Source organism: Toxoplasma gondii, chromosome XII, assembly GCF_000006565.2.
Source record: "Toxoplasma gondii ME49 chromosome XII, whole genome shotgun sequence".
In the NCBI taxonomy this organism is placed as follows: Eukaryota; Apicomplexa; class Conoidasida; order Eucoccidiorida; family Sarcocystidae; genus Toxoplasma; species Toxoplasma gondii.
In genome coordinates, this window is record NC_031480.1 from 4,921,394 (window position 1) to 4,945,202 (window position 23,809).

A 23,809-nucleotide genomic window follows, 5' to 3' on the forward strand; every position below is an offset into this window, starting at 1 on the left:
TTTCGTCCGAAATGCCACGTTGCAGACGTCGCTGTTTGTCTTGTCCTCTGACGTAACATGCGCTGGGGGGTCGCAAAGCGAGAACGAAACGACATGCGTTTTTGCTAGAACTTGTTTCCCCGGTTCAGCTGTTTCTTCCTGCCTAAATGAAGATGCCTACCCAACCGATCTGCACTTTTTTCGGAATCGGGGACTGGACGTTTTGAATCGCGGCGCTCTCTTCGACTGCAGGGTTTGCCGATGGGCGTACGCGGCGAATCGAGCGTGTGCATTCGCTTCTCGTTCTCGATGAATTCAAAAAATGTGTTCCGCCTTGGAAATCCGAACGCAGGAGAGAACCTGCCGCCATGTAACGGGCTGGTTGTCGCATGTCAAAACGAAGTTGGCCGGGGCACTTCGCTACGATACGGTCAGGTGGACCAGACGCATGCTCTGAACCACCGAGGATTGAGTAACTTTGAAGAAATGCAAGGATACGGCCTCGAACTCGTACCTTTCCACGCAGTCCACTGCATGCGGCGATTTGCATCCAGCGGCTTTTCAGCACGACGTGTCCGCTCACCGCGTGATTTTTTTGTTATCGGCGACGCGCAACCTTCTTACCTTTGCTGGCGCCTTTTCGTTTGGGATTTGCCGAGTTCCATCGCTGAAATTTCTCCGTGTAGCGAACTTTCGGAGCGACTAGACAGTATATGCTATAAACGCCAGACCTGTTCTTGATTCTTCTTGCCCGCTGCCTTGAGCTATCGTCCATCAAAGAACATACGGAGCCCGTTTGTCTAAGATCACTGGTACGTCCGGAACAGACGTGTCAGCGCTTGCGGATACTCGCTTTCGGGGAAACTTTTACTGCGATGCCACTTGCCACACAGCCACCGGTGTTGTGTTTTGCACCTGCCTTCCTCCGGCGTCAATATCTGCAATTCTGCGGGGGCAGCAGGCGTTTGCAACTCCGGTCGAAGCGGCTGCGCGGCCCAGCTGCTCTGCCTGCCGCTCCTTTGTTTTTATCTGACTCCTCAATACATGGCGAGTGGGTCGCAGTGGAACCGTCCCGGCTGTCCCTTTGTTCCGGAACCGATTTTCCTGAACAAATGGGAGCAGCGGCTCTGTGCGGAACAGCCGCCAGCAGCCCCCTTCTTACCCGCTTCGACGGGCGGCGCCAACTTCCCAGTTTCGAATTGCAGATCTGGCCACGCCCTAGAGAGCGTTCCCGCGTCGCGGCGCATGGCTGCGGTGTATGCACACCCGGACCATCCGATGTGGGGCACCCAGCGAGGCGACTCTGGCCTCCAGAATGTCGAGCAGTTTCCCACTGCATTGGCTCCGGAGGCGGGCGGCGCGGACGGCACACCTGCGCTTGCAGAAACGGCAACTCATGCCTATGCCCGCTACCAAGAGGAGCCGCTGGCGGGCCGGTTTTCTTGCCAAAAAGCACGCGAGGTCGGAGTCGAAACCAGCCAAGGGCAGGACATCGACATGTTTCCGCCGCACGAACGAGCGGAATGCTTCCCGCCCCGACCATCTTACTGCCAACATGAAGCGTGTGCAGGTTGTCCAGAGCGCTGCAGACGGAGCGTTTCCCACGTGCACGAGGAAATGGTGGGCGCCTCCGTACCGCTTGCCCAGAAGGAAAATGCACCATGGGGAATGGGGCTCCTTTCTACCGAGCCGCTAAGTTTTGACAGTGTCAGTGCCCCTAGCATCGTACCTTTGCAGCAGGAGACGGGGGGGCGGAAGGAGTCTCGTGTCCCCGGTCGCTCGTCGAGGGGGAGCACGCCGCCTCCCTCGAACATACCTCCGGGACTAGCGCGAGCTCCCTCTTTTTCGGTTCCACCTTTTCGTGAAAGCCCCCCCACATTGTCCTCGACGGCGCGTGCCAGCGTGAGTGCAAGCACCGACTTCCCAACCCCTTCCACCCCGCGGCAGGTGGACCGGGACCCGCGCCTCGCAACTCCTTTTCCAGAAAACCCCGTGCCTATCAGGGGGCGTCTGTACTCGAGATCTTGTGAAACATCAGAGGCCGACTCGTTCCGCCCTTCTAAATCGCCGAGGTGTTCCTCGGGACGCGTATCAGTGAGACTGCCGTCGCCGGGAACCGTGGATTGGGTCTCGAGCTCGCATGTCACATCTCATCTGTCTAAGCAATCTTCTGAAGCTTCCGAGCGCGTGACCACCCCAAGGAGGGCGGGGATGAGCAACGACAGTCATGAGGCGCGGCTGTTGACGGCGAGGCCCTCATCTTTCACCGGAGGTGCGCCTGCAGTTGCCTCCAGCAACCCCCGTGGCTCTAGGGCGCCTGACGCGTCGGCAGCCTCTAGCTCCTTTCTCAGGACCAGATCTTCGCTTTGTGGGAGGGGACCTAGAGAGGGTTTTACTGCCCTGTCTGCTGCACTCTCGGTCTTTCCTTTCCTGCTCCCGACAGCCGCCGTTCTGCCCCTCGACCCCGTGGGTCGGAAGCTGGAACGGACGCGGTCGCGGGAGTCGACGGAACACATGGGCTCGCCTTCTGCAGTCTCTTCCCAGAATTTTGCTGGGATTCCTCTCAGGCGCGGTGGCGCCTCCTGTGCTGCACTCGATGTATTTACGCCTGGCTCTAGACAGAGTGTCTCAACTCCTCCGAGTTCGCCGCCTTGCGAGATGGACAGTGCGTCACATGCCGACTCTAGGGGTTTGACTGAGCGTCGGAAATCAATCCTCCAGGATCAGCAAGTTCAGGAGACGCTCCTCGCCCTTCTCGTGGCTGCGACACCCGCTGCAGAAGAAGCAGATTTGCGTCGGCTGCAGCGCAACAGCCTCGAGTTGGACCTGCTGCTTCCTGGCGTGTCCGTGACAGACGCGGGGCTGGTCGGAGGCAGCTCGCTGGGCAGCGGAGCCGCCGGGGACAGTCAGCGGGATCTGCACGGTCGGAGCGCGGCATGGAGCGAGAGCAACCGGAGGCGTGTGTCAAGCGGGCGCCTCTGTTCTTGTTTGTCCCCGCTGGTAAGCAGTCTCCATACCCAGGCCCTCTGCGACTTGTACGAGGAAGAGGCGTTCTTTCTGCCTGAACAGGACATTCTGGAAGTGAAGTTCAACTGGTGGCAGATGCTCAAACGCGAGTTTCGCCTGCAGATGCACTGGGAAATGCAGCAGGAGTTCCAGAGCCCTTGCCGCAGGGAGCTGCCGAGGCCGCGTCGACAGGAGCGCCTGCTCAGTCGTTGGTCCTACTGCGTCTCGAGTGTCAGCGCTCGCCACGTGCCTGTCGCCAGGCGTCTCCTTCAAGAAGGGCCCAGAACGCTTCTCGCAGACACCACTGGGGACTCAACGGACCACACCGGATTGCAGTCGACTGACTCGAGACACCCGGCGTCCTCGAGCGGCGGCCGGGACGGCCTAGGCGCCATCGATGTGGGCGCGCTGCTGTCTGGGGAACCGGCGCGAGGGGAGAAAGAAGAAGAGGTGATGGACTGTTCTGAGGGAGGCGAAGGCCGACGCGCGCTGAGTCGAAGTCTCCGCCAGCACGTCTGGACCTGGATGTGGGAGTGCGCTGCCAATCTCGGATTCTGCGTCTCGACGCGGTTTCTCGGTCTACAGCTTCTCGATGCGTACCTGGCACACGAACAGTCGCCTGTGGATCCCGAAAACGAGACACAGGTGAGTCTCGTGGCTGTCGCGTCGCTCCTCGTCGCCGCCGGGCTTCGGGGGCACTGGAAAGATCTGGAGAAAGACGCATACCTCGCGGGGATCGTGCGCGGACTGGACTTCCCCTACTCCCTCGACGACGTCATTCAAACCCAGCACGACATCCTCCAGCTGCTGCCCGCGGGCTTGATGCTGAGCAAAACAGTCGTCGACTACTTCCGCCTTTTCTTGGCGCATCTAAGAGACCTGTTCAACGTCGTCCAACACCTCGATGCGCTGCCTGAGTGTCCAGTCTTGGAGACCGGCGAGGGCTCGGGCGCCTCGTCGCTCCGCCAGAGCTCCCGAGACACCCTCGGCCTTGCCTCACGCTCCGACACCGGTTCGGCTTATATTCGGGTATCAGCGGGGTCCGGCGGCGAGCTACAGTGCGAGGAGAGACGGTTCCCAGACGATTTGCAACAACCGAGTAGGGTCCCGTCCCCCTTTCTCTTCGAGCAGAGCGGGCAGGACGGCGTGAAGTCAAGCACGAGTGGCAGGCTGCTCAGGAGCAGCTCATGTCGCAGCCGGTGGGAGGGCGGCTCGGGTGTATGTGCTGCGGAGCTCTCGAGAGACACGGCGGCGTCAGCGGGGGCCTGTCGGGATCGAGGAGCGTCTTTTCAGCAGGAGGAGTTTTTCCTGGGAGTCTCCGAGAGCGACGAGGCCCGCGGGGGCAGCGGAGACTTTGTGTCGCTCTTTGGTTTCTGGAAATCCACCGGTCTCCTCGCGTGCTTAGAGGCTCTCATTCTGCGCAGTTGTTCTGCGCTCGCGGGCTCTGTCGGGCCGTCTCTCCTCGTGCCTCCAAGTCGGCTCGTTGCAGCGCTCCTGCTGCGGCTGATGGAGCCGTACAGCACGGTGCGAATGGCCGAGGGGCATGAGAAACACAACTCGCTTCTCACCGACAAAAGCGAGCAGGAACCGGTTCTTGGGCACCCCGGCATCGTCTCCTGGAGTCGCTTCATCTGCTCCTTCGTCTTCCGGCTCCACTACGACGCAGACATGGTTTTCTGGAAAGCCGTCTTAGCGCCTCTCGTCGACGGCGTGCTCCACATGGAGGATAATCACTGCTTCCTCGCCCTCTGGAAAGCGGGTACTGAACTCTGGGCTCAGCTGATCAGCCAGAGCTGCCGGCTCTGGGAAGCCGATCAAAACTCGCAATCGTCAGCAAGCCTTCCCCTCAGCTCCTCCACCCCTTTTCCCCCAGAAAAGAAACTATCTTCGGACAAACTGCCGTCTGAGGTGGTGTTGCCTTCTGAGAGAGTGCCTCTTGTAATGGCATCTCGTGTGTCCTCTGGATCTGTTTCGTTTTCTCATCGTCGGTCGCGGTCGATTGGAGACAGTGAGGTCAGTCGCGAGCCTCGGGCGTCAGCCTCTCGCACGCAGGGGCCGAGAAAGCCGGAGGCGGAGCGAAGTGCGTCTGCGGAGACGCCCGCCAGCTGGAGGCGCACGGGCTCGCCGCCTCGCGGCTCAGATCGGTCGACCGAGTCCAGGAACTTTATCTTCGCCGAAACAGGCGGGCCTTTCCCCGGAGAAGCACCCCCGATGGTCGACAGGCGGGCGTCTCTCCCAGGGCGCTGCCCTGCAGGCTCGGATCGGAGACAGCGAGCTGAGGCGGAGACAGGGGGACGGCCGCCGGGGACTCCAGGGAGGCTTGGAAGCTGTGTGTCGACTTCCCAAAGGTGTCTGACACCTCCCCGAGACGGCGGGCTTCAACCTTCTGTTCAGATCGCGGCGTCAAGCGTTCAAGATTTCCAGACGTGGAGAGAGACGGGTGAACTCGCCTTCGAGGAAACGATGCAATGGGAGGCGGAGGAGGACGGTCGCTTTCCTCCTCAGCGAGGTGCGAGTTCTGGGAGGGGCTGCGGCGACGCGTCCAAAGTGTGTCCGGGGTTGAACGTCCCAGGCTCTACATCGGAACGGGTTTCTGTCTCCTCCAAAAACACAAATTGCCCAGAGACATGCTACGCTCCACCAGCGGCCGAGCGAGCTGTCGCCACGCCCAATCGAGGCAGCTTCGCAGGCGACGCCGCGTCTCGCGGCGAGAAAAACTCGATTGACTTTTTTCTCAGGGAGGGCCTTGGATGGGGCTTTGAACGAAACGGCAGAAGCAGCGGCGAGCGTCAACGCGCCTCGTGGTCTGTCTCTCACGATCTTCCTTCGGACGTTTCAGCCGGGAGGCGAGAACGTCTTTCCTCGATAGGGAGATTTGCGAGCTCGGGGCCCGCAGACGCTGCGGAACCACATGACCTTTATTGAGCATCCGTGTGAACACCGAGCGCATGCAGTGGCAAGGAAAACTCTTCCATTTCTGCGATAGAGAAGAAGCAACCATCTACAGGGGGTGCAGAGTGTCGAAGGGATGAGAAGCAACAGAGGAGGCGAAAACAAGAGCCGGAAAACAACTTTTGCAAGGAAAGCAAGGAGGAGGCTACTCTGAAAGCCGGTAGCTCCGAGAGAGAGAAGACCCTCAGACCTGCGCTTTTTGAATGTCTCATGTTCAGCGGTGTGGAATCTGATAACTTCTACCGAAACAGAGACAGTGCAATGGTTGCCACAAGCAACCAAAGTTGATGAGACTCTTCAACGGATTCAGTCTAATGCACATCAGGGACAGAGTCTTGAGCGCCAATGTGAGTTGCTCGGTGTCGAGACAGTCGAGTTGAGAGACAAGGGCTGGAAAAGCAGTCTTGCAGTTTTTCAAGCTTGTATTTGGAGCACGCACATGAGAGAGACGATTGCCTGTCGTTTCCGCAACTGCTCGCTGCGATAAAACTGGTATCTTCACACGGTTTGTGACCTACAAATATCCAGTCTTTCGCGAGACTGCGTATGCCATCGGCGACGGAAGCGAAAAGGGGTTTCCGCTGTTCCTTATGAGCGCATGGGAGATTTTCGTCGCCTCATACAGACACAAAGAGTCGACAAAGTGATTTTTAAAGCAAGGGCGAAGAGAAGAGTTTCAGGATATCCGATAACAGTTCTGGAACGCTGGAGACTCAAGAGGCACACAGGAAGAAGTTGGAAAAAAGGGACATTCCGACCCAGATGCGCAGCACGTCTCTCTTGCTTAGACAAGGGCAGACCGGTCGAGCTTCATTTCTCGAGGGATACTCTCTCTGAATAGAGAGCTTTGCATTCTCACGTCTTAAGACGAAGTCTCATCTACCGGAGCCCGCTTGTTGATGCCCCGGAGAAGGAAGGATCAGCTTCGTTTTTTGGTAGCAGAAGCCGCACACAATGTATTTGATGAGCACATGATGAACCCCTAACAACATCCAGGGGTAAGCGGCTGCCCTTCCTCTTGAGCGTCTGCGGTGTATCGACAGCGAGGACGATTTAAGTGTCGATGTTCGAGGACGTGACACGCTTGTCTCCGAGCCGTTGTCGCGCCTTTGATGCAGAAAAAAGAGAAAAACTGATAACCCATTTCTAGGAACAAAGGTTCAGTCTCAGGGGTCACATGGGAAGCAGACATAGCCGAAGGTGTTTTCTGACAGGACAGTTCGGAAGGTAGCTTCTAAAGCAGGGCTTGTGGATTCCATTCTTGGCGATATTCGAATGGAAAAGAGTGTCGAATTGTGCTACACGTTGCTGCGAAAGTAAATTCGTCTCACGGGAGCACATTCCGCAGAAGAAAGCGATGGATGCAAAGGTGGAAAGAACGCCTCTCGGACAAGTGATCAGACGGTTCAGGTGTGGAGACTGTGAATGCTCTTTCCTTCGGAGCCTGAAACTGCCGAGAGGTTTTACTCTCAGAGTGGCTGCCAGAAGGTCAAGAGTAAAAACTCGAAACACTAGTGTTCTGTGTTCTCTCTTGCGTCTGGTATTACACTCTCCAGTCGTCCGCTTTCGTGGCAGGGAGGTATGAGTCGGCGAGCGTGAATACTACGATTCAGAGAGCGTGCGGCGGGGAGAATGCAAAAACTGGACGACGAGGAACACCGAAGAAGAATGGCAAACGCGAGTCAAGGAACATGGTTGCGGCGAGAGTCCTCGAGAGAGGCGGCAGAGGCAGGCGGACACTCTTGAGAAAACAGAGAGTTCGGTGAAGTGACCCCGCTGGCTTTTTGCCAGCTTCTTGTCATCCTTCCCGTTCACGTTTCGTAAAACCCACCCCTCCGTCTAAAGTCTGAGCGAATTCTTCTTCAGTCGGGTGGGGGGCGGGTGCTTCTGCGTTCTTTGTGGTGTGGATGTAGAGGGAAAATGACAAAGGTTTGCCTGAGAACGACATTTTCGTCTCCGCACCAACATCCCGAGGTGGGGGCGATCCGGGGGTGAGCCTGAATCGAGACCCTTCTCAAAAATGGCTCGTTATGTCAGAGCTGAAATCTCTTGCTTTCCTCTATTATTGCTCCTCAAACGACCTTTTACAGGTCGGTGACAGGCAGACTTTGCTGTTGTGTTGCACGGAAGACCCAAAAAAAAAGAGGACAGGCTATTGCTCGCGCCAACGACACTGCGCCCGAAAGAACACCAAGTTGAAAACAACTCTTTCCTGACGCAGAAGAGGGAGGGCGTTGCTGAAGCCGAAGAAGTGATTGCGCTCGAAGAGCCCTGTGGTCTGGCGGATGTGTCTCCCTTCGGCGTTTGTTGTAGAAGCGAGGGGTGTCGAAGGTCGGCATTGCCGGGTTCGAAGCGACTGAAATTCGCGAAGCCAGAGGTGGGCTGGCAAGGGAGACAGAGGGCGAAATGGCATAAATGATGGGGCGTGTGGGGACGTGTGTCTTGCACGGTGAGAAACGCTTTTGTTTGCGGGGAAAGACGTCGTTTGAACGTTCGTCCCCTCTCTTCTGTGGCCCTTCGACTTGAAACTGTCGAGCCCAAAAGCTCGACCACTGATTCCTCTTCAACTTTTCAATCTCTCCTTTCTCGCCTCACTGCAGCCTCGCCGAAACTGCCAAAGTGAATAAACAGACGAATGTAAAAACGCAAATGTGTCGACGTGCCTAGGAGCGACTGCTTCACCGATTGTTTGCTCCGCAGCAAAAATGCGTTTGAAAAATGTACTCCAAACCACTATGTTCGAATACAGGCTCTTCTCCTCATTCAGGTTTGTGGTTTGTTGTAGTCTTGGGTACTTGCAGGGCGATCTTGCTTATGCATGTACTTGGATGTAACGAAGTGCCGAGACGCCGTGCATGGAGATGGCCGCGAGCAACACTCTCGGGTGTCACGACAGCCCTTTCGACACAGCAAAAGCGGGAGAAACCAAACGCAGGTTGACACTTGTTTCCGTAGGACGTACGTGCAGTACTATTAGTTACACTCTAGCCAAGGACTGCATCCAGCAGAGGAGTTTCACCGGGTGTACATACAGCCACATTCCCGCATAACAAACGTTCTGGTCCCCGGCTGCTAGATGTTTTTCTGACAGTTGCATTCTCTTGGATGTAGAGCTTTTCAGATCGCCTCAAAATTCGCTTTGAGTCTGAATCTTCACTCTGTTGAAGCCGAGCTCGAGACTGTGACTGCATTCATGTTTGACTTGCAGTTTCGAAAACTAGAGCTTTGTAGCAAAAAACAACACCGGAAGGGAATGAAAATCCCAGCGCCTGCAGACTGCGAACTCCGCGGGCTGCCGCCCAAACTGCTGGCACCGAAACTGTGGTGGTGTCCGTCGCACATCCTTGAAAAGAGATCAGAGGTCGTTGAAGACTTTCGAACGAAACTACATTGACAAAACATTCGAAAGAACGAAGCAAGCTGCATTGTTGACAAGAAAAAAGTGGGGTGAGCACTCGCTTTGGATTTGCTAAAACCGCGTAGGCCCTAAGAACGGTCTGTTGGAAAAGAAGCTGTCCTCCCTGTAAAAACCAAACAGGCTCAAATCACTCTCCCCCACGATTCTTTCCTCTTTCCCTTCACCACGTTCGCAGGCGTCTCCACAACTTCACCCTTAGTCCCTGACAGGATCTTTGTTCTTGCCGCTTCCACTCCTTCTTGCTCAGAGTCGCTGAAATGTTTTTCGCTCCTGTTCTACCCCCGAATCACAGAGAATCTCTCTTCCCACCTCTATCCGCTGGTTTTTCTTTTCACCCGCATTGCTGTGTCTCCTGTGCCGGCGAAGTCTCCTTTCAATGCGTTCGCTTTGTTCGAGGACTTCTCGATTCAGATCTGCGAAAAGTTCCTTCGCAGCTTCCGCATCTTTTTCTTGTCGCCAACACTCCAAACAGTCCAGCACAGCTGCGATCGCAATTCGGACTTCTTCAGCATCCGCGGGCGTCACGCTCGAGTTCAGAAACGTCTCCCGTGCTTTCCTCGACTCCGCGGTTTCTAGGCAGCTCTCCTTCCGGTCCCCGCCGAGTGTCTCCAAATTCTCTGGCATCCCCCCCCGGGAAGCGCCCAACCTAGCGGCCGCAGGCTCTTCGGATTTTCCCCGCAAACGCGCCGGCGGCGCCGCAGCGCATGCCCATGCCAGCAGCTCAGCGACGTCTCCAGGAGATGTGAGCGCCTCTGGACGAACAAGCTCTCCGTTGTTTGTCTTATGGCGAAACGCAGAGACGTGGGTAACCACAACGGCTGTCAGCGAGAGAGTATTAGAGTCCGAGGCATCGAATGAGAAACGGCAAAAAGAAGTTTGGGGGCCTTCCTGGGAGCTCTTGGCTGCGACGTCTTCCGACTCGGGTTGACACGAAGCCTCCCCTGTCACGACGTGACTCTGGCGCTTCGAGAGTCGTCTCGAGACGTCTCCTCCTTCGCTCCTGTCGAGATGCCCTTGGAGATGGGCAGATGGCCTCTCGCGAGGATTCAAAGAGGGAAGCGAAGTCCCCCGCAAAGCCAGTCCTTGGCTCGCAGACCGCCCGTCCGCGCCGCAGGTCTTGTCGCTGCTACGCGAGAAACCTTGCGCGAGCTGGTTCACGCGGGCCGACAAAGAAGGCTCGTCCGCGAACTCTGCGCAGAGGTCTTCCTTCATCAACGGAAGACTCCGATCCGAGAAAACGTTCCCCAAAACCGTGCCACGAGCAGCCCGGAGATGAGGCGGCCGTCCGTACACTGCACGTTGTTTTTCACATGCGAGAGGCACTCGGGACGCGAAGCCCCCGTCCGGAGCGGGATGTGCGTACGCCGGAAGCTTCTGCGGTTCTCTCACCTCCTGCTGCACCGTGCTGAAGTGCAAAGTGGCGCAAACTCCAGAAGAGGCCAGAGTTCCCGTTATGCAAAAGTACTGGGGAAGGCTTCGCGTGAGCCAAGCGGTTTCGCCCCGCTTCCTCGGGGGACTGGAGGAGCTGCCTGCCAAAGTCAAAGGGTCCTTTGCCTCGCTTCTCACTGGAGAAGATCCAAGAGCGCGCCAATTCCAGCCCCCGAACCAGCTCGGGCACTCGAGTGGATTTCCAGCTTCCTCGCCATCCCCAACCTCAAAGGAACTTGCAGGAGAACCGAAAATCGAAGTCATTTCTCCAGCGGAGTCTCCCCAAGTGAGCGAGTTGACGCCCGACAGCCGCGCGAAGACCCGCGAGGCGGCGGACAGCAACGCGGACGAGAACCCCGGATTGAGGACCTTCTTCGTCAGCGAGAAGACTCCGACAGCCGGAATTTGCCAGCGTTCGAGCTCGACTTCCACGCAAGCGCCAAATGCCCCTGCTGCCTTTCTTCTCTCTCTTTCCACGTCCCCTCTGTTCTCCACGGCCGCCCTCGCCCTCTCACCTTGCAGCTCTCTCTCTGAACCTTCTACCTTCCCCAGCGAAACGTTTTCCATCGGGCAATCTGCCTCTGCGAGCGCCTCAAACAAAAGCTGCAGAGCCTCTTCGCCTGTAGCGACAGCGACGTCTTCCCGTTCTTCACGCCCCCCCACTGACCTGACTCCCCACCTCCCCCCTTCTTCGCCCTTGGCACCTCTCCCCACTCCTTCGTCTCTCGTTCCTTCTTCGTCTCTGCCCCAGATTTGGGAGGCGTAGGACCTTCTTTCTGTTGTATCGGGCCTCAAATGGCGAGCAACTGTCGGTAGAGCTTCTGCGATGGCTGCGGCAGCCGCCTCTTCGTTGCGCGCAGAGTCCCATAAGCCTGGCGCCAGGGCAGCTGCACCCTCCATCACGAGGGAGCCCAGAAGGTCGACAGCATGCACGCAGACCAGCTGGGCGTGAGTCAGCAACTCTGCCGCACCTAGAAGCCTCCGCAGCGGCTCTTGGTGGCGGTCTCGCGGGAGCCACTGGAGGGAGACAGTGCGAATCCTCTCAGCTCCGCTGGACGCCGCGCTCAGACTCCAGCAAATGCTGCTCGCATGCGCGGCCGGCGAAGAAGAGGCGGGGAACGTCGGAGGCGGTGAGGCGAGAACCCCGTTGAAGTCTGACAAGGTGCATGCCTTCGAGGGCAGCCACCACCGCCGAATTGCGCGAAGCTCGGAGGCCAAAGAGAAAACGCTTCCAGAGTCAGAAGTCTGTTCGCGGTCGCGAGTGCCTGACAGACTGCTCGCGGAGGGAAACGGCAAGCACAGACACCGCGTAGACAGCACACGGTCGGTGAGCCCCGAAAAGATCACGCCTACAGAGGGAATGACGCAAATCAGAGACGGGGGCATCTTGAAAAAGCTTTCAGGACTCCTTGCCGCGGGCGCAGAGCCAGTCCCGAAAATGCTGTGCTGCATGCGAGACGGACGGATCGACCCATGAAGGGTGGTCCTTTCGGTGACTCGCGGCATGCAGTCTTCCCTGCAGACCGGGAGGCGAAAGGCTGGGCCTTCAGAGCCCTTGCACGTATCTGTTGGGTGAGAAGACCATGCTTGCGATAAGGTCGATGAGAGAGACCCTGCCGAGTGACGGCCAGTCTCCTTTGCAAGAGACTCTCTTTCGGTCTCCGAAACAGACGATGTCACTCGCGCCGTTGCTGTGTAGCTCGGTAGGGACGTCTGCGGGGACAGTGGTGCCGACGTGTCTTCTGAAAGTGTCTCCGAACTCTCTCGAATTTGTCCAGAAGACAGAAGGTGAAGCCGCTGCAGCACCTCCACAGGCAGAGGCGGTCCTTCGCTCCAGCCGCCACAGTCGGAAGAAGACGACGGCATCGGAGCAATAGAGGGGAGAGGGGCGACTTCCACAGCGAGATCAGTAACGGACCAGGACTGCATTTGAGAGAGAGACAAGGTCGGTAAAGCATCCGTCTTTTTCACCCTGTGTAAAGGAGACGCCTCCTTCCTGTGTGAAGATGAATACCCCTTTTTTAGTGTCTCCCTGCCCCTTGTGGAACAGATGGACGAAAAAAGCTGCGTTACGTCTTTTTGCGCTGTCTGGAAACCTCCCAAAAGCTGCAGGAGACGCGTCAGTTGAGAGCCGCGTTTCGCCGAGTGCTGAAGATGTCGCCTTCTAGTTTCGACGTCACTGAGTGGAGCTCGTTCGTCGAATGCTTCTCGCTCTTCAGCTTCACGCTCCTTTCCCCGGCACTCGCCAAGAACTTTCGAACTTCCACCCCTTCGGTCTCCTGGCGTCCACTGGGAACGGCCTCTGAACCAGGCTTCGGAGGCTGTGTCTTTTCGAGCATCGAAGGTAGATACACCTGGACAGACAGAGACTGACTCAAACGTTTCTTTCCGGATCACATGGAGCATCTCCTCCAGGCCTCCCAGCCACGCTTGGAGCTGCCTGAAGATGTGCGTGGACAGCGCGAGCCGCAGCGCCGGCAGCCAAGCAGCTTCAAGACTCGCGGCTTCCAGCAAGTGCATTTGCTCTTGAATCTCGTAGACGTAAGCTAGAGTCAGTCCCGGTTCCCTTTTCAGCTTCACGCCCGCCCCCCCCAGTTCACCAGTGCTGGACAGCCCGAGAGCGTCCGCGAAGCCGTCGGAAAATAGAGCGCCCACACGCACATCCTGTTCGAGCAGCTCGGCTTTGTCAAGCGACGCGTCAAGATCGGCGTTTCGGCGCCTGAGAGAATCGGCATCCAGGTTTGCCGCCTCCGCAATCAAAGAAGTGACTGGTACGAGTCTGCGGCGCTCGGAAAAGCGCGCCGGCCACCGAGTGAAGACAAACTGGCCACTGACATCGAGCTCCAGGTAGACCGCAAACTGGCTGCACTGGAGAGGCCGGTTCCCGTGGCACGGCTCTCGTGAAAACAGCGCACTGGTGTCGTGACCGATGGAGAGCGAATCCAGGGAGGTGAAACTGTCTCTCGAGTTGGGCAGAACGCCGGCATTGTCTTGGCTCTCGGCAACCGCGAGAAGGTCCAGTGCCCAGACGCGCACCCCATAGTCGGGGTCCGTTGTAACTCCGCCGAAGGCCCAGAACGGACTGAGCAGCCGCTCTGCATCGCGCAGCGACTCTCGCGTTTCCTGGAGCAGTTGAGAAAGCTGGTCGCGAAATGGCGAATGTAGAGAGGAAACGGCCGCCGTTGCCCTCAGCAGAGCACCCAGCGAAGACTGTAGCGAGCTACAGAGGGTCCTCTGCGTCTCCGCGGGAAGAGAGGACCAGATAACGGTGGAGAATCGCTTCAGAGAAAAAGCTTGTTCCCCAGACGCACCCACTGGACGGGTCGGATTTGACGCACGCGAAGACGCCTGAGACGAAGCAGTGTCCTCGAAAAAGGCAGACGCCAGCGGCCTCGGAGAGGAACCGGAAGGAGCGGCGGGCCGGTCTGAGAGGAGACGAAGATCGCTGCTTCTGGAAGGCCACTCAGCAGATGACCCCGTCCACAGATTCAGTTTCGTGTCTCTGCGCGAGCGGGTACCATGGGGAAGGGGAGCAGTAATAGAAGCTAGGAATGTGTTTCGAACGCAGAGAAGCTGCCGAATTTTCTCACGGAGAGAAACATCATTGACGCAGTGAGACAGGAAACGGGACGGTACACGAGTTCCGAAAAACGCGCCTCTCTTGCCGCCTGCCACATCGCACTGTTCAAAATAACGTCCCGAAGCGTTAGGGGGAATCAAAGTGCAGCAATGCGGATTCCGGTGAAGAAGAAGAATAGAGCCTCCAGGGTAGGTGGCGGCAACCCGGCCATCAGGAGCGACGACACATGCGACAAAACACGATGTCGACCCGAGAGAGGAGGTCGATGTTTTGAAATTGCTGTCTTGAGAAAAGAGGGAAGCAGGGAGATTGGAGGCAGGGGGCAGTCGAGAGTTTGTAGCCATGCTGAGGAAAGACGTTGAACCTGCACCTCAGGTGAAGAGCTTGGTCGTTGGGCTTACCACCTTTGCCCGCTGTTCCACATTTCTCACTTCGAAGTACCGCTATCTACGGCGGCAACTCCGGATGGGTGTGGCAGCCGGCTTTGTAGGCGTTCGAAAGAATGACGGAGTCGCTCGAGATGCACTTGATTTCCGCCTACGTGGTTGTACCACGGTCGCTGGGAAAGCTGCCGAAGAGCCAAGGAAGACAGCTCCGTGGCAGGCGACTTCCAGCGAGGCCTGCACTGACAAGGCGTGGACACAAGATGTACGGAGTTAAAGGACGCGTCATCGTTCCACTGAAGGTCGATCGGTAGTTTCGTGGCAAGAACCGCGAGTTAACCCCGGGTTCTGCCCTTTTTCACAGGGAAAACAAGGTTTGATAAGGATATTCGGAAGCGTCAATGTCCTGGCGGTCCGCAGAGAGAACCGCTTGCCGCTTACGCTCGGGAACTGCCCTGGCTGGTACGTCCATCGGAGCTGGACATCTGCGCGACGGTGTGCAGACGTTTGGAAAAGCCGAGAGTCACATATTTCCATTAGCGCGTGCAGTGTTCGGCACTTCCTTCGAAGACAATCCTCCAATTGTACCCCTACGAAAGTTAGAGGAGCTACTTGTTTTGGAGTCAAACTATCAGAGGTCCGTTCTCCTGATCGTAGAGTCTTGAAGAGCGAAAACGCTGACGCGGCAAGACAGAAAATTGTGGGGTAACGCCAGAGAAGACAGGACGTGCATGCGAGCAGAGGTGCTGCGCCGCACACCCAGAGAGATGCGGCTAATTTTCGGGCAGGGACGGGCGAGGCAAACACACAACTGTAGACCGCAGTGGTGCCTGATCTGTACAGGGTGGTGTGTTCTTCCGCTTTGTAGGTAGAAACCCACAGAATGGGCGTTCGTGAGCAACCCCTCCCCCCGGCTTACATAAGCGCGCGGCGTCGTCACCGCACTAGAGACCGGGTACTGGAGACATTTTGCCCGAAAATCGTCCACACCACCGTAGGAAGTTCCCCATGTTGGTCCCGTCGTTCCTCCGCAAGGGGTTGAGGGCGGCGTCATTACCGTGTTTCCCTACTCTTGCTTCCTCGCGTTTCTAAAGGCGTCCACTGCGACGGTTCGTCTGTCGCTGCGTCACTGCGTCTTCTTCCTGTTTTTTCGCCTTCGATCAAAAACTCCGGAAGTGTCTATACGCAAGTCGTTCGAAGAGAGAAGGGCCGCCTTCCTGTGTGTTGTCGCCTGTCTCTTCGTCCCTGTGTACAGCAAGGCAGGCGTTCTGTCCGTGTTAAAGCAGCGATCTTTCCGTAGGAAAGCGGGTTCCCCTTTGCTGTGCATTTTCATTTTCGCGAACCAGGAACAATGGCGGCGCCGACGGTCTCTGCGGGGGGGAAGGAGAAGAAGGGAAATGCGGATAGTCAGCTCATGAATACCGCGAAGGATTTCCTCGCAGGAGGAATTTCCGCGGGTGTATCAAAGACAATTGTGGCTCCAATCGAGCGTGTGAAGATGCTGATTCAGACGCAGGACTCCATCCCCGAAATCAAGGAGGGGAAGATTCCACGATACACTGGTATCGTCGACTGCTTCCGTCGTGTGTCTGCTGAGCAGGGCGTTGCGTCTCTGTGGCGTGGGAACATGGCAAATGTAATCAGATATTTCCCTACTCAGGCGTTCAACTTTGCCTTCAAGGACACTTTCAAGCGCATGTTCCCCAGATATGACCAGAAAAAAGAATTCTGGAAGTTTTTTTGCACGAACGTCGCCTCTGGCGGTCTGGCCGGTGCTTCCTCGTTGGTTATTGTATATCCTCTTGACTTTGCTCGAACTCGTCTGGCCTCTGACGTCGGCAAGGGCAACGAACGTGAATTTACAGGACTGGTCGACTGCCTCGGCAAAATCTTCCGTCGCACCGGGTTCTTCTCCCTCTACCAAGGCTTCGGAGTCTCTGTTCAGGGCATCATCGTGTACCGCGGTGCCTACTTCGGTCTGTTCGATACCGCGAAGGCGATGCTCTTCGGTCCCAACAACGATGCAAACCTCTTCTACAAGTGGGCAGTTGCTCAGACCGTCACTGCTGCCGCCGGTGTTGCGTCCTACCCCTTCGACACTGTTCGAAGAAGAATGATGATGATGGCTGGCCGCAAGAAGGGTGAGCAGGAAATCCAGTACACGGGCACTGCAGACTGCTGGAAGAAGGTCTATCAGCAGGAAGGATTCAAGGGCTTCTTCAAGGGCGCGTGGGCGAACGTGTTGCGTGGCGCTGGCGGTGCCCTCGTGTTGGTCTTCTATGACGAACTGAAGAAGATGCTCATGTAAAACCCGTTGTTTGTTATCGGTTTATGGAGGACTGTTCGTGTGTAGCAACGAGCCGGAACACAGGTACAAGAACCTAGACCGGAAGCTATTACCGAGTTGTTTCCAGACGAGCTGAACTATTCGTTTCAAACCACCAGACCCCCTTAACCCTCCTGTTTCTTAAGGCCTAAATTTTTCGTGAAAGCGACGCACCACATATCAGATCGCTTCCGCAGTTGATTTTTGACACCGGGCGGTTGACATTTCCATGAAGCCCCACACAGCACACGCCTCGCTGTTGCACGTCGGGACTAAAGAAACCCGCTGCTGGATAGGGACCAGAGGTTGAAAAAATATGGTCGCAAAGTCCGCAGCGTCCTTGCATTCAGCGCTGCGTTCTTTGATGTATCTTAGTCACGAGAACAGATTCTTCAGCGTGAGAGACACCAGAGGTCCGGCAAACCTAGGCAAACGCATGTGAAACAAAGGCGATGGGGACATCGAGCGAAGATCTGTCCTGTTCGTGGAGCGCTCCCACGTACGATGACCACGTAAATCTCGTCGACCGGGCACACGGTTCAAGGGAAGGGACCACCGGTTTCCCTCATCAAAATTCGAGGCCGAAATCAAGCGATACTTTGGAGCATGCTTAGATACGCGGATCACGCGCAAGTGTTTGCTTGCGTATCTGTCGGAAGCAGGGAACTAGAAAGCTCGCATTACACTGGCACTTATATGTCAGGCAACTTTCACTTCTGTATTGTCTCGTGCCCATGCGAATGCCGCTGTTATTAGGCTTGTAACCTTGGACACGTAGAGTAGGTTTGTTCTAGATTCTTTAGGTATTTGTGTCATTGCAAGTCCTGTTGCACGCACGACAGTGCCTCTTGCGCACACAGCAACAGTGCATCCATGTTACTCCGCCTGTCTGAGTAGCGGAAGATTCGAGACAGCACTGAAGTCCTCAGAACCTCTCGGGAAGCGTGTGATCCAAATGTACGAAATAATCTCCCACCATAACTAAACTTAGTTTCTTATCTAGGACAGTAACAGAGAAGAAGATGACGACCACAAGCCTACAGAATCATCACCACTACGCATACGGATACATTCCTATTCTCATAAAGATAGGACGAAACCAGACGCTAGGATCTTCAGCTACAGTCGTAAGTTTCCGGGTCTCGACGGAACCAAATGCACGTTGATCAACACATGACTGCGCGTAAACTCCAAGACTCCTGCGCCCAACGGATGACTTACACTTCGTGATCGTCTTTCAAAGGTGCATCCACTGATGCGCCAAGCGCATCGAGTTCCTCGTGATATCGAAGACACACATGTTTCGATTGCCGGTGTAACAACAACTACAAGTATCATGCGCTTTCTGCGTCTTTCGCATGTCGCCTAAGAACGCCATAGTGCTACAGTATCCTGTAATATTACTCAGCTCTCTCATTTTCTTGGGTATAACCCCGTAGTACTTCAGAGGCCGTCAATCCTTCAATTCATGAGTGAAAAGACACTTTGTGTGTATGTTTCTTCCACCTTGCTCACTAAGCAAGTCGCATGAAACCTCTGCTGTCACCCACACTAGTAAAGTCCCAGGTGTGCTGCCACCACGTGTGACATGCCAAATGACTCAGGCTTTCTCACTGGCAAATTATGGTCGTTCCTCAGTGCACGACACAAGAACAACAAATCAACCGCTGAAACGTCCGCGCTCAAGCTCGGTGAGCGCTTGGGGAAAGGTTTTTGAGCAAGCGCCACGAACCCAGTCACTCGGAAGTCATTCCTCAAAGAGTGCAAGCAGGTAACAAGTCGAGGTGGCAGTAACGGAACGAACAATGTTGACAGCCTACGAGTAAAACAATCTGAAGGCAGTTTAAACCCTTAAAATATAGATGAGTACTCAGTAAGCGCAGGTCGCCAACGCTGCGGCGGTGGAAAAGAAGAGAAACGCAAGAAATACGGCGGGTTCTCCTGCGCCATTTCCCACAGTTTTTGTCTGACAACGTAACAACCGGGAGAGCACATCTGTTTCGTGTATCACTTCTGTGGATCTTTGTTCTTGTCTTTGGTGGTCGCTCGTTGATCTTCTTCCAGTTTCTCCAGCAATATGACTTTTGCGATATTGACTTTCTTCTGCAAATATGGCGAACCCGCAAACGTCCCCGACGGCGCGTTGATCTCGTACAGCCGCTTATGCCGAGCTTCGATGTCCTGGCGACAAAGCGGAGCCGAGGATGAACCAGAAGAATCTAAACCGAGGATCCGACGGGCTTCGTCCGCCGACATTCTGGAACGAAGAGTAAGGGACTGACGCCCAGCTGCACCAGTCGCATTGAAAGCGCCACGTTTCGCCGCGTCTCTGTAGGCCTGCATTCCCGCAAACAATTGAGCCATACAGCAACTCTGCACGTTTAAATTCCGCGCTTGCGGTTGCTTTTTATCCTCATATGCTAATGGCATGTGCTAAATGTCTGTCATACTTAATTGATCCTCTTACAAGCGCCTTTTCGTCACGCAACATTAAACTTTGCTCGAAAGCGTTAGTCACAGGCCCCACATCTCCGTGTGAGTTGGTCCTCGCACAGAGAAACCATCTCAGAAAACAGGGTCCTTCACCCCGACCACGAAGAGTCGCAGTTCGACAGATACGACAGAACCGGTCCTAATGATCGCTAGGCTGGTTTGCGTCTGAGATGCAGTACCCCCTCCCTTGTATGTCCAGTCCCCTGTTTCATCGAGACTGACAACGCCATGATGGCCAAACATGAACCATGAAATATCGTACAGCTCAGCCATATAATACACGGAGTGTCTATACGCGTTCTGACTGGCAAACACAATTTGCACTGTTTTTGAAACTGGATGACGGATGGGGGCACAGGAATTCAAAAAAGCGGGAAGAAGCACTCGGGAGACCACCAGGAAACGCAGAGTGCTGGTGTCAACCAAGCGAGTGGTCCGCTGGTTGCTATTCAGGTTCGCATGTATAAACACTCCCAGGAAGAAGTGACGTAGGATGCACGTCACGAGAAATATGGAGTCGGCCTCACCTGTACAACAGCTCTGCCGACGGCGGAGCCAGCCACCACGACGAACTGAGCAAGAATTCTTCCAAGAGGGCCAATCGCCATGGCGGCCACGTTTACCAGAGGACGCGCGGAAACGGGATACTAAGGATACAGTTTGCGTTCGTGTGCAGGAAACGCAGATCCTGTCCCTGGTGTATAACCGGACTTTTAGTCAATTCTGTTGTCAGACGAATCTCCGAAAAAACCGGACTCCCAAGAGTGTGTGGAGCTGTCGTTGAAAGATGCCTTTCTCGACGTTGCGTTGCAACGCATTCGGTGAATGTAGACCACTGGCAAACACGGATATCTCCCACAATCTAGGGCGACGACAGGACGGTTGTGTCAGTTGCAGAAAGACACAAAAGCGTGCAAGGAAACAACAGTTCACGTTACGAATCACCAGCAATGCACTGTCGTGATAAAAGCGATTTCTGTAGTTACTTGACTGTCAGGCTGGCACCGCGCTTCTTGATATAAATGAAACCTTCCCTCCACCAGCTGGTGCCCTATACCTGCAGCTGATTTCCACCATGAAGGATTGGAAAAAGGTACTAAATTCAGACTGGCGGAGAAAAGCCATGCGGTTCACTGGAGAATGGTACACGAACTAGCAGCCCGGCAGCGTATCCTACATCTTCCGTGATCCTTTCGCACAGAACAAAACACCACCGCGTCCTGCTAATCACATGTACACAGGAACCGAGAAATACTCGGGTTGTTTTCGTTGCAGATGTTCATACAGCAAAATGGCGCCATGTGTTTCGGCGAATTCGGCAGGGGAAGTGGACGACACCCGTCGCTGAGCTTTCGCCTGGAGTGGAGACATCTACCTGTGAGTGAACCAGGCGTTCTGCTTTCGCCGCTCCTTTGCAGGCCAGAGGACAATGATACAAATATAAGTGACACTCTTCTCTTCGATATCGGTTAACTGACAAAGAACCACAGCGGAGTTAAAATAGCAGCGTTTGCAGTTCAACGCATGCACAAACTGCTTAACTCCCACATGCTTGCCTTTGAGAGACGCGACAGCACATCGTTCGAGCTTGCATGCAGCGAAGACATCTAGACAGCAATTAGGAGATGCCTGCCGAATTTGTATGTAAGGCGCAAACGTCTCCTCGGTGCGAATCACAATTACGCACATTTGCCCGGACTTACATCTGTCTTCTACTGGGGTCTTTCCTTGTCAAACCGTGCCGCTGCAACTCCAAACTAGCTCGTTAGTGAGATGCTGGCAAGGTTTTGACAAGAATCGAGTTCTGCGACTGCATCGTGGTACTTGACAATCCCAGACTTGCAAGTTCATACCTCTAAAATAAATTTTATTGTTGACACCAGGCTACATGTGGCGTGCGAGACTCTTCATGCGCGATACGCCCTAGTCGCACGGTCTAATGACGAAGCTGTCGTCAACGCGTAACTGCCACTGATATCCCGAAAGGCCGCAAGGTTTAAGGAAAATGGTGCTCATTATAGTCGGTCTGGGCCTCTCGGACGAGAAAGACATAACTATCAAAGGGCTCGAAGAGGTCAAAAATGCAGATTTCGTGTATCTGGAGGCCTATACTGCTGTACTAGGGGTCGGGCCCCCGAAGCTGGTATGCTCCTGGCTACTTCGGAAATCAAGTTCCCTTTCTACAACCACCTCGTGTATATGGTTCTCAACTGACGATATGTCACTGTCTCTGGATTAAAACAGTTAGAACTGTCGCGAGAGCCTGCGTTCCGAGACGTGGTAGATTGACTCACACTCTTGAGGTCGCGATTGCTATGTTCGCGTTGCCCTTTCCACAGGACTGGTGTGTCCTTGAATGTTAGTGTACAACGATTTGCCAGTCCGTGCAACCATTTCTGTGTTTGCAGGAGGAATTTTTCGGGAAGAAAATTATTGAAGCTGACAGAACGTTCGTGGAGCAAGGAAGTGATGAAATGCTCGAACGAGCGCTTTCTTCAAATGTTGCATTCCTAGTCGTGGGAGATCCCTTCTGGTACGAGAAGATGGCTGCATATCGTCACACACTTCGATGAACTAATCCAGTCAAAAGTGCGCTGCTCCTGCCCTGTTCGTCCAGAGGTGCCTACTAACCTGGTGGCCCAGCGCAATGACGAAACGTTTGCGTCAATCGTTGCTTGGTGTTGCTTTCAGCGCAACGACTCATGCCGACCTATACCTCCGCGCACGAAAGAAGAATGTGACTGTCAGAGTTGTCCACAACGCTTCCATCATGAACGCTATCGGCTCTTGTGGACTCCAGGTGTGCTTCAGGTGCCGTTTACAGTGGCTTCAGTGAAGCCCAACAGAGACAAACACAGGGGTCACGCAGACAACTTTCGACAGATGCTTGCTGGAAAAGCGGTGCGCGACGGAACTTTTGTTGTTCATGTCTGTTTTTCTGGATGTGTGTGTCCATGAAACAGCTTTATAGGTTCGGAGAGACCGTGTCCATCCCCTTCTTTGAAGAGTCTTGGCGACCGGACAGCTTTTACATGAAGATCAAGAAGAACAAAGAAGCAGGCTTCCATACACTCTGTCTTCTGGGTAACCCCCCCTAAACACTGGTTCAACATTTCCATGTAGAACGCAATTCACGGTTGTCTCCCTCTGACCAACTGCGACTGCTCGCAAGTCTGTACCTTGAGCGAATAACTACACAGAAGAGAAGCTCACAGACCACCGTTTAATGTGCATTTAATGCCATGATTTCAGATATCAAAACGAAGGAGCAGAGTGTGGAAAATATGATGAGAGGACGACAAATCTATGAGCCACCTAGGTAAGTCTTTCTTTCTTGAAGGTCCGGGTATTCCGCAGTTTTTCACGAGGAAATAGTGGACATGGAGCAAACAGTGGTCGAGTTGCCCGTTAATGCTGCGTGCAGGTTCATGAGTGTGGAAGCAGCTGTGCGACAGTTGCTTGAGGTTGAGGACAAGCTCGGTGGAAAAGGTGAGTGAGTCCGAACGTCAATGCGAAGCTCCAGGTCACAAAACGGACGGTGTGTTCAGATGCGTCGACAGCCTAGGCATTGCCCCTTGGAGGAATCAACCGAACAAGAGGTCGGCAGTGGTGGCGCAAAGATCCAATAAAAGAAAATTGGTAGACATACGCCTCAAACATTGACAAGAGTCCAACTGTGGTGTCACTGTTCTGCAGTCTGCCCGAGAGATGCGAAGGCTTTCGGCTTGGCTAGAATCGGAGCTCCATCCCAGCAGATAACATCAGGTACGTCGCGTTATCGTCGAATCGCAGAGACGACTGACTCTGACTTTTTCTAATTGCCTCTCTGCAGCACCAATATAATGGCCACTAGCAGCTGAAATACGTAGACGCACGCCTATCCTCTTTGTTCTGGTACTGCGTTCAGGCACCCTAGAGGAACTGCTTTCTGTCGACTTTGGTCCCCCTCTTCATTCGTTGGTAAGCTACTGGTATACTCTGAATAGTGCCTCCAGCCTCTGAATGCAACGCTATGACAATGGAGCACTCGACGGTGAGCAGGTGTCTACTTTCGCACTGTCTTTCAGGTTATTTGTGCTCCAACGCTCCACGAGATGGAAAGAGAATTCTTCGAGTTGTTCAGCGGCAAGTCTGCTGCCAAGGTTTAGGGATAACGGCGTCCCCGCTGCCGTCTGTCGGGTCCGCTTTTTCTTCGACAACTGTATGTACACCACAGTGCGGCCACTCCATGAATTGACGTGGCT

At 55.0% G+C, this 23,809-nt stretch overlaps 5 protein-coding genes across 5 annotated transcripts; 3 read left to right on the plus strand and 2 right to left on the minus strand.

The window, feature by feature from the left end:
• The first annotated feature begins 210 nt into the window (after positions 1–210).
• TGME49_249880 (hypothetical protein) lies at positions 211–6,707 on the plus strand. Its single transcript, XM_002367279.2, has 2 exons — positions 211–5,494; positions 5,940–6,707. The coding sequence occupies exons 1-2, from the start codon at positions 1,024–1,026 to the stop codon at positions 5,969–5,971; spliced, it is 4,503 nt and encodes a 1,500-aa protein (XP_002367320.1). The 5' UTR covers positions 211–1,023; the 3' UTR covers positions 5,972–6,707.
• Positions 6,708–9,453: 2,746 nt separating this feature from the next.
• Positions 9,454–15,321, minus strand: TGME49_249890 (hypothetical protein). The gene has a single exon (XM_002367280.2). It carries the CDS (start codon positions 14,705–14,707, stop codon positions 9,599–9,601), a length of 5,109 nt encoding a protein of 1,702 aa, XP_002367321.1. The 5' UTR covers positions 14,708–15,321; the 3' UTR covers positions 9,454–9,598.
• A 382-nt stretch (positions 15,322–15,703) lies between these two features.
• On the plus strand, positions 15,704–17,244 carry TGME49_249900 (adenine nucleotide translocator, putative). The gene has a single exon (XM_002367281.2). The coding sequence runs from the start codon at positions 16,098–16,100 to the stop codon at positions 17,052–17,054; it is 957 nt and encodes a 318-aa protein (XP_002367322.1). The 5' UTR covers positions 15,704–16,097; the 3' UTR covers positions 17,055–17,244.
• A 962-nt stretch (positions 17,245–18,206) lies between these two features.
• Positions 18,207–21,066, minus strand: TGME49_249910 (mitochondria-associated granulocyte macrophage CSF signaling molecule, putative). The gene is made up of 2 exons (XM_002367282.2): positions 20,093–21,066; positions 18,207–19,409 (listed from the first exon to the last, which is right to left on the minus strand). Exons 1-2 carry the CDS (start codon positions 20,171–20,173, stop codon positions 19,080–19,082), a joined length of 411 nt encoding a protein of 136 aa, XP_002367323.1. The 5' UTR covers positions 20,174–21,066; the 3' UTR covers positions 18,207–19,079.
• Positions 21,067–21,212: 146 nt separating this feature from the next.
• TGME49_249920 (diphthine synthase, putative) lies at positions 21,213–23,713 on the plus strand (the record flags this gene model as incomplete). The annotated part of the gene is made up of 9 exons (XM_002367283.2): positions 21,213–21,708; positions 21,974–22,098; positions 22,257–22,365; positions 22,529–22,649; positions 22,818–22,884; positions 22,990–23,054; positions 23,262–23,330; positions 23,473–23,525; positions 23,633–23,713. The coding sequence occupies exons 1-9, from the start codon at positions 21,571–21,573 to the stop codon at positions 23,711–23,713; spliced, it is 828 nt and encodes a 275-aa protein (XP_002367324.1). The 5' UTR covers positions 21,213–21,570.
• Between the last annotated feature and the right edge of the window lie 96 nt (positions 23,714–23,809).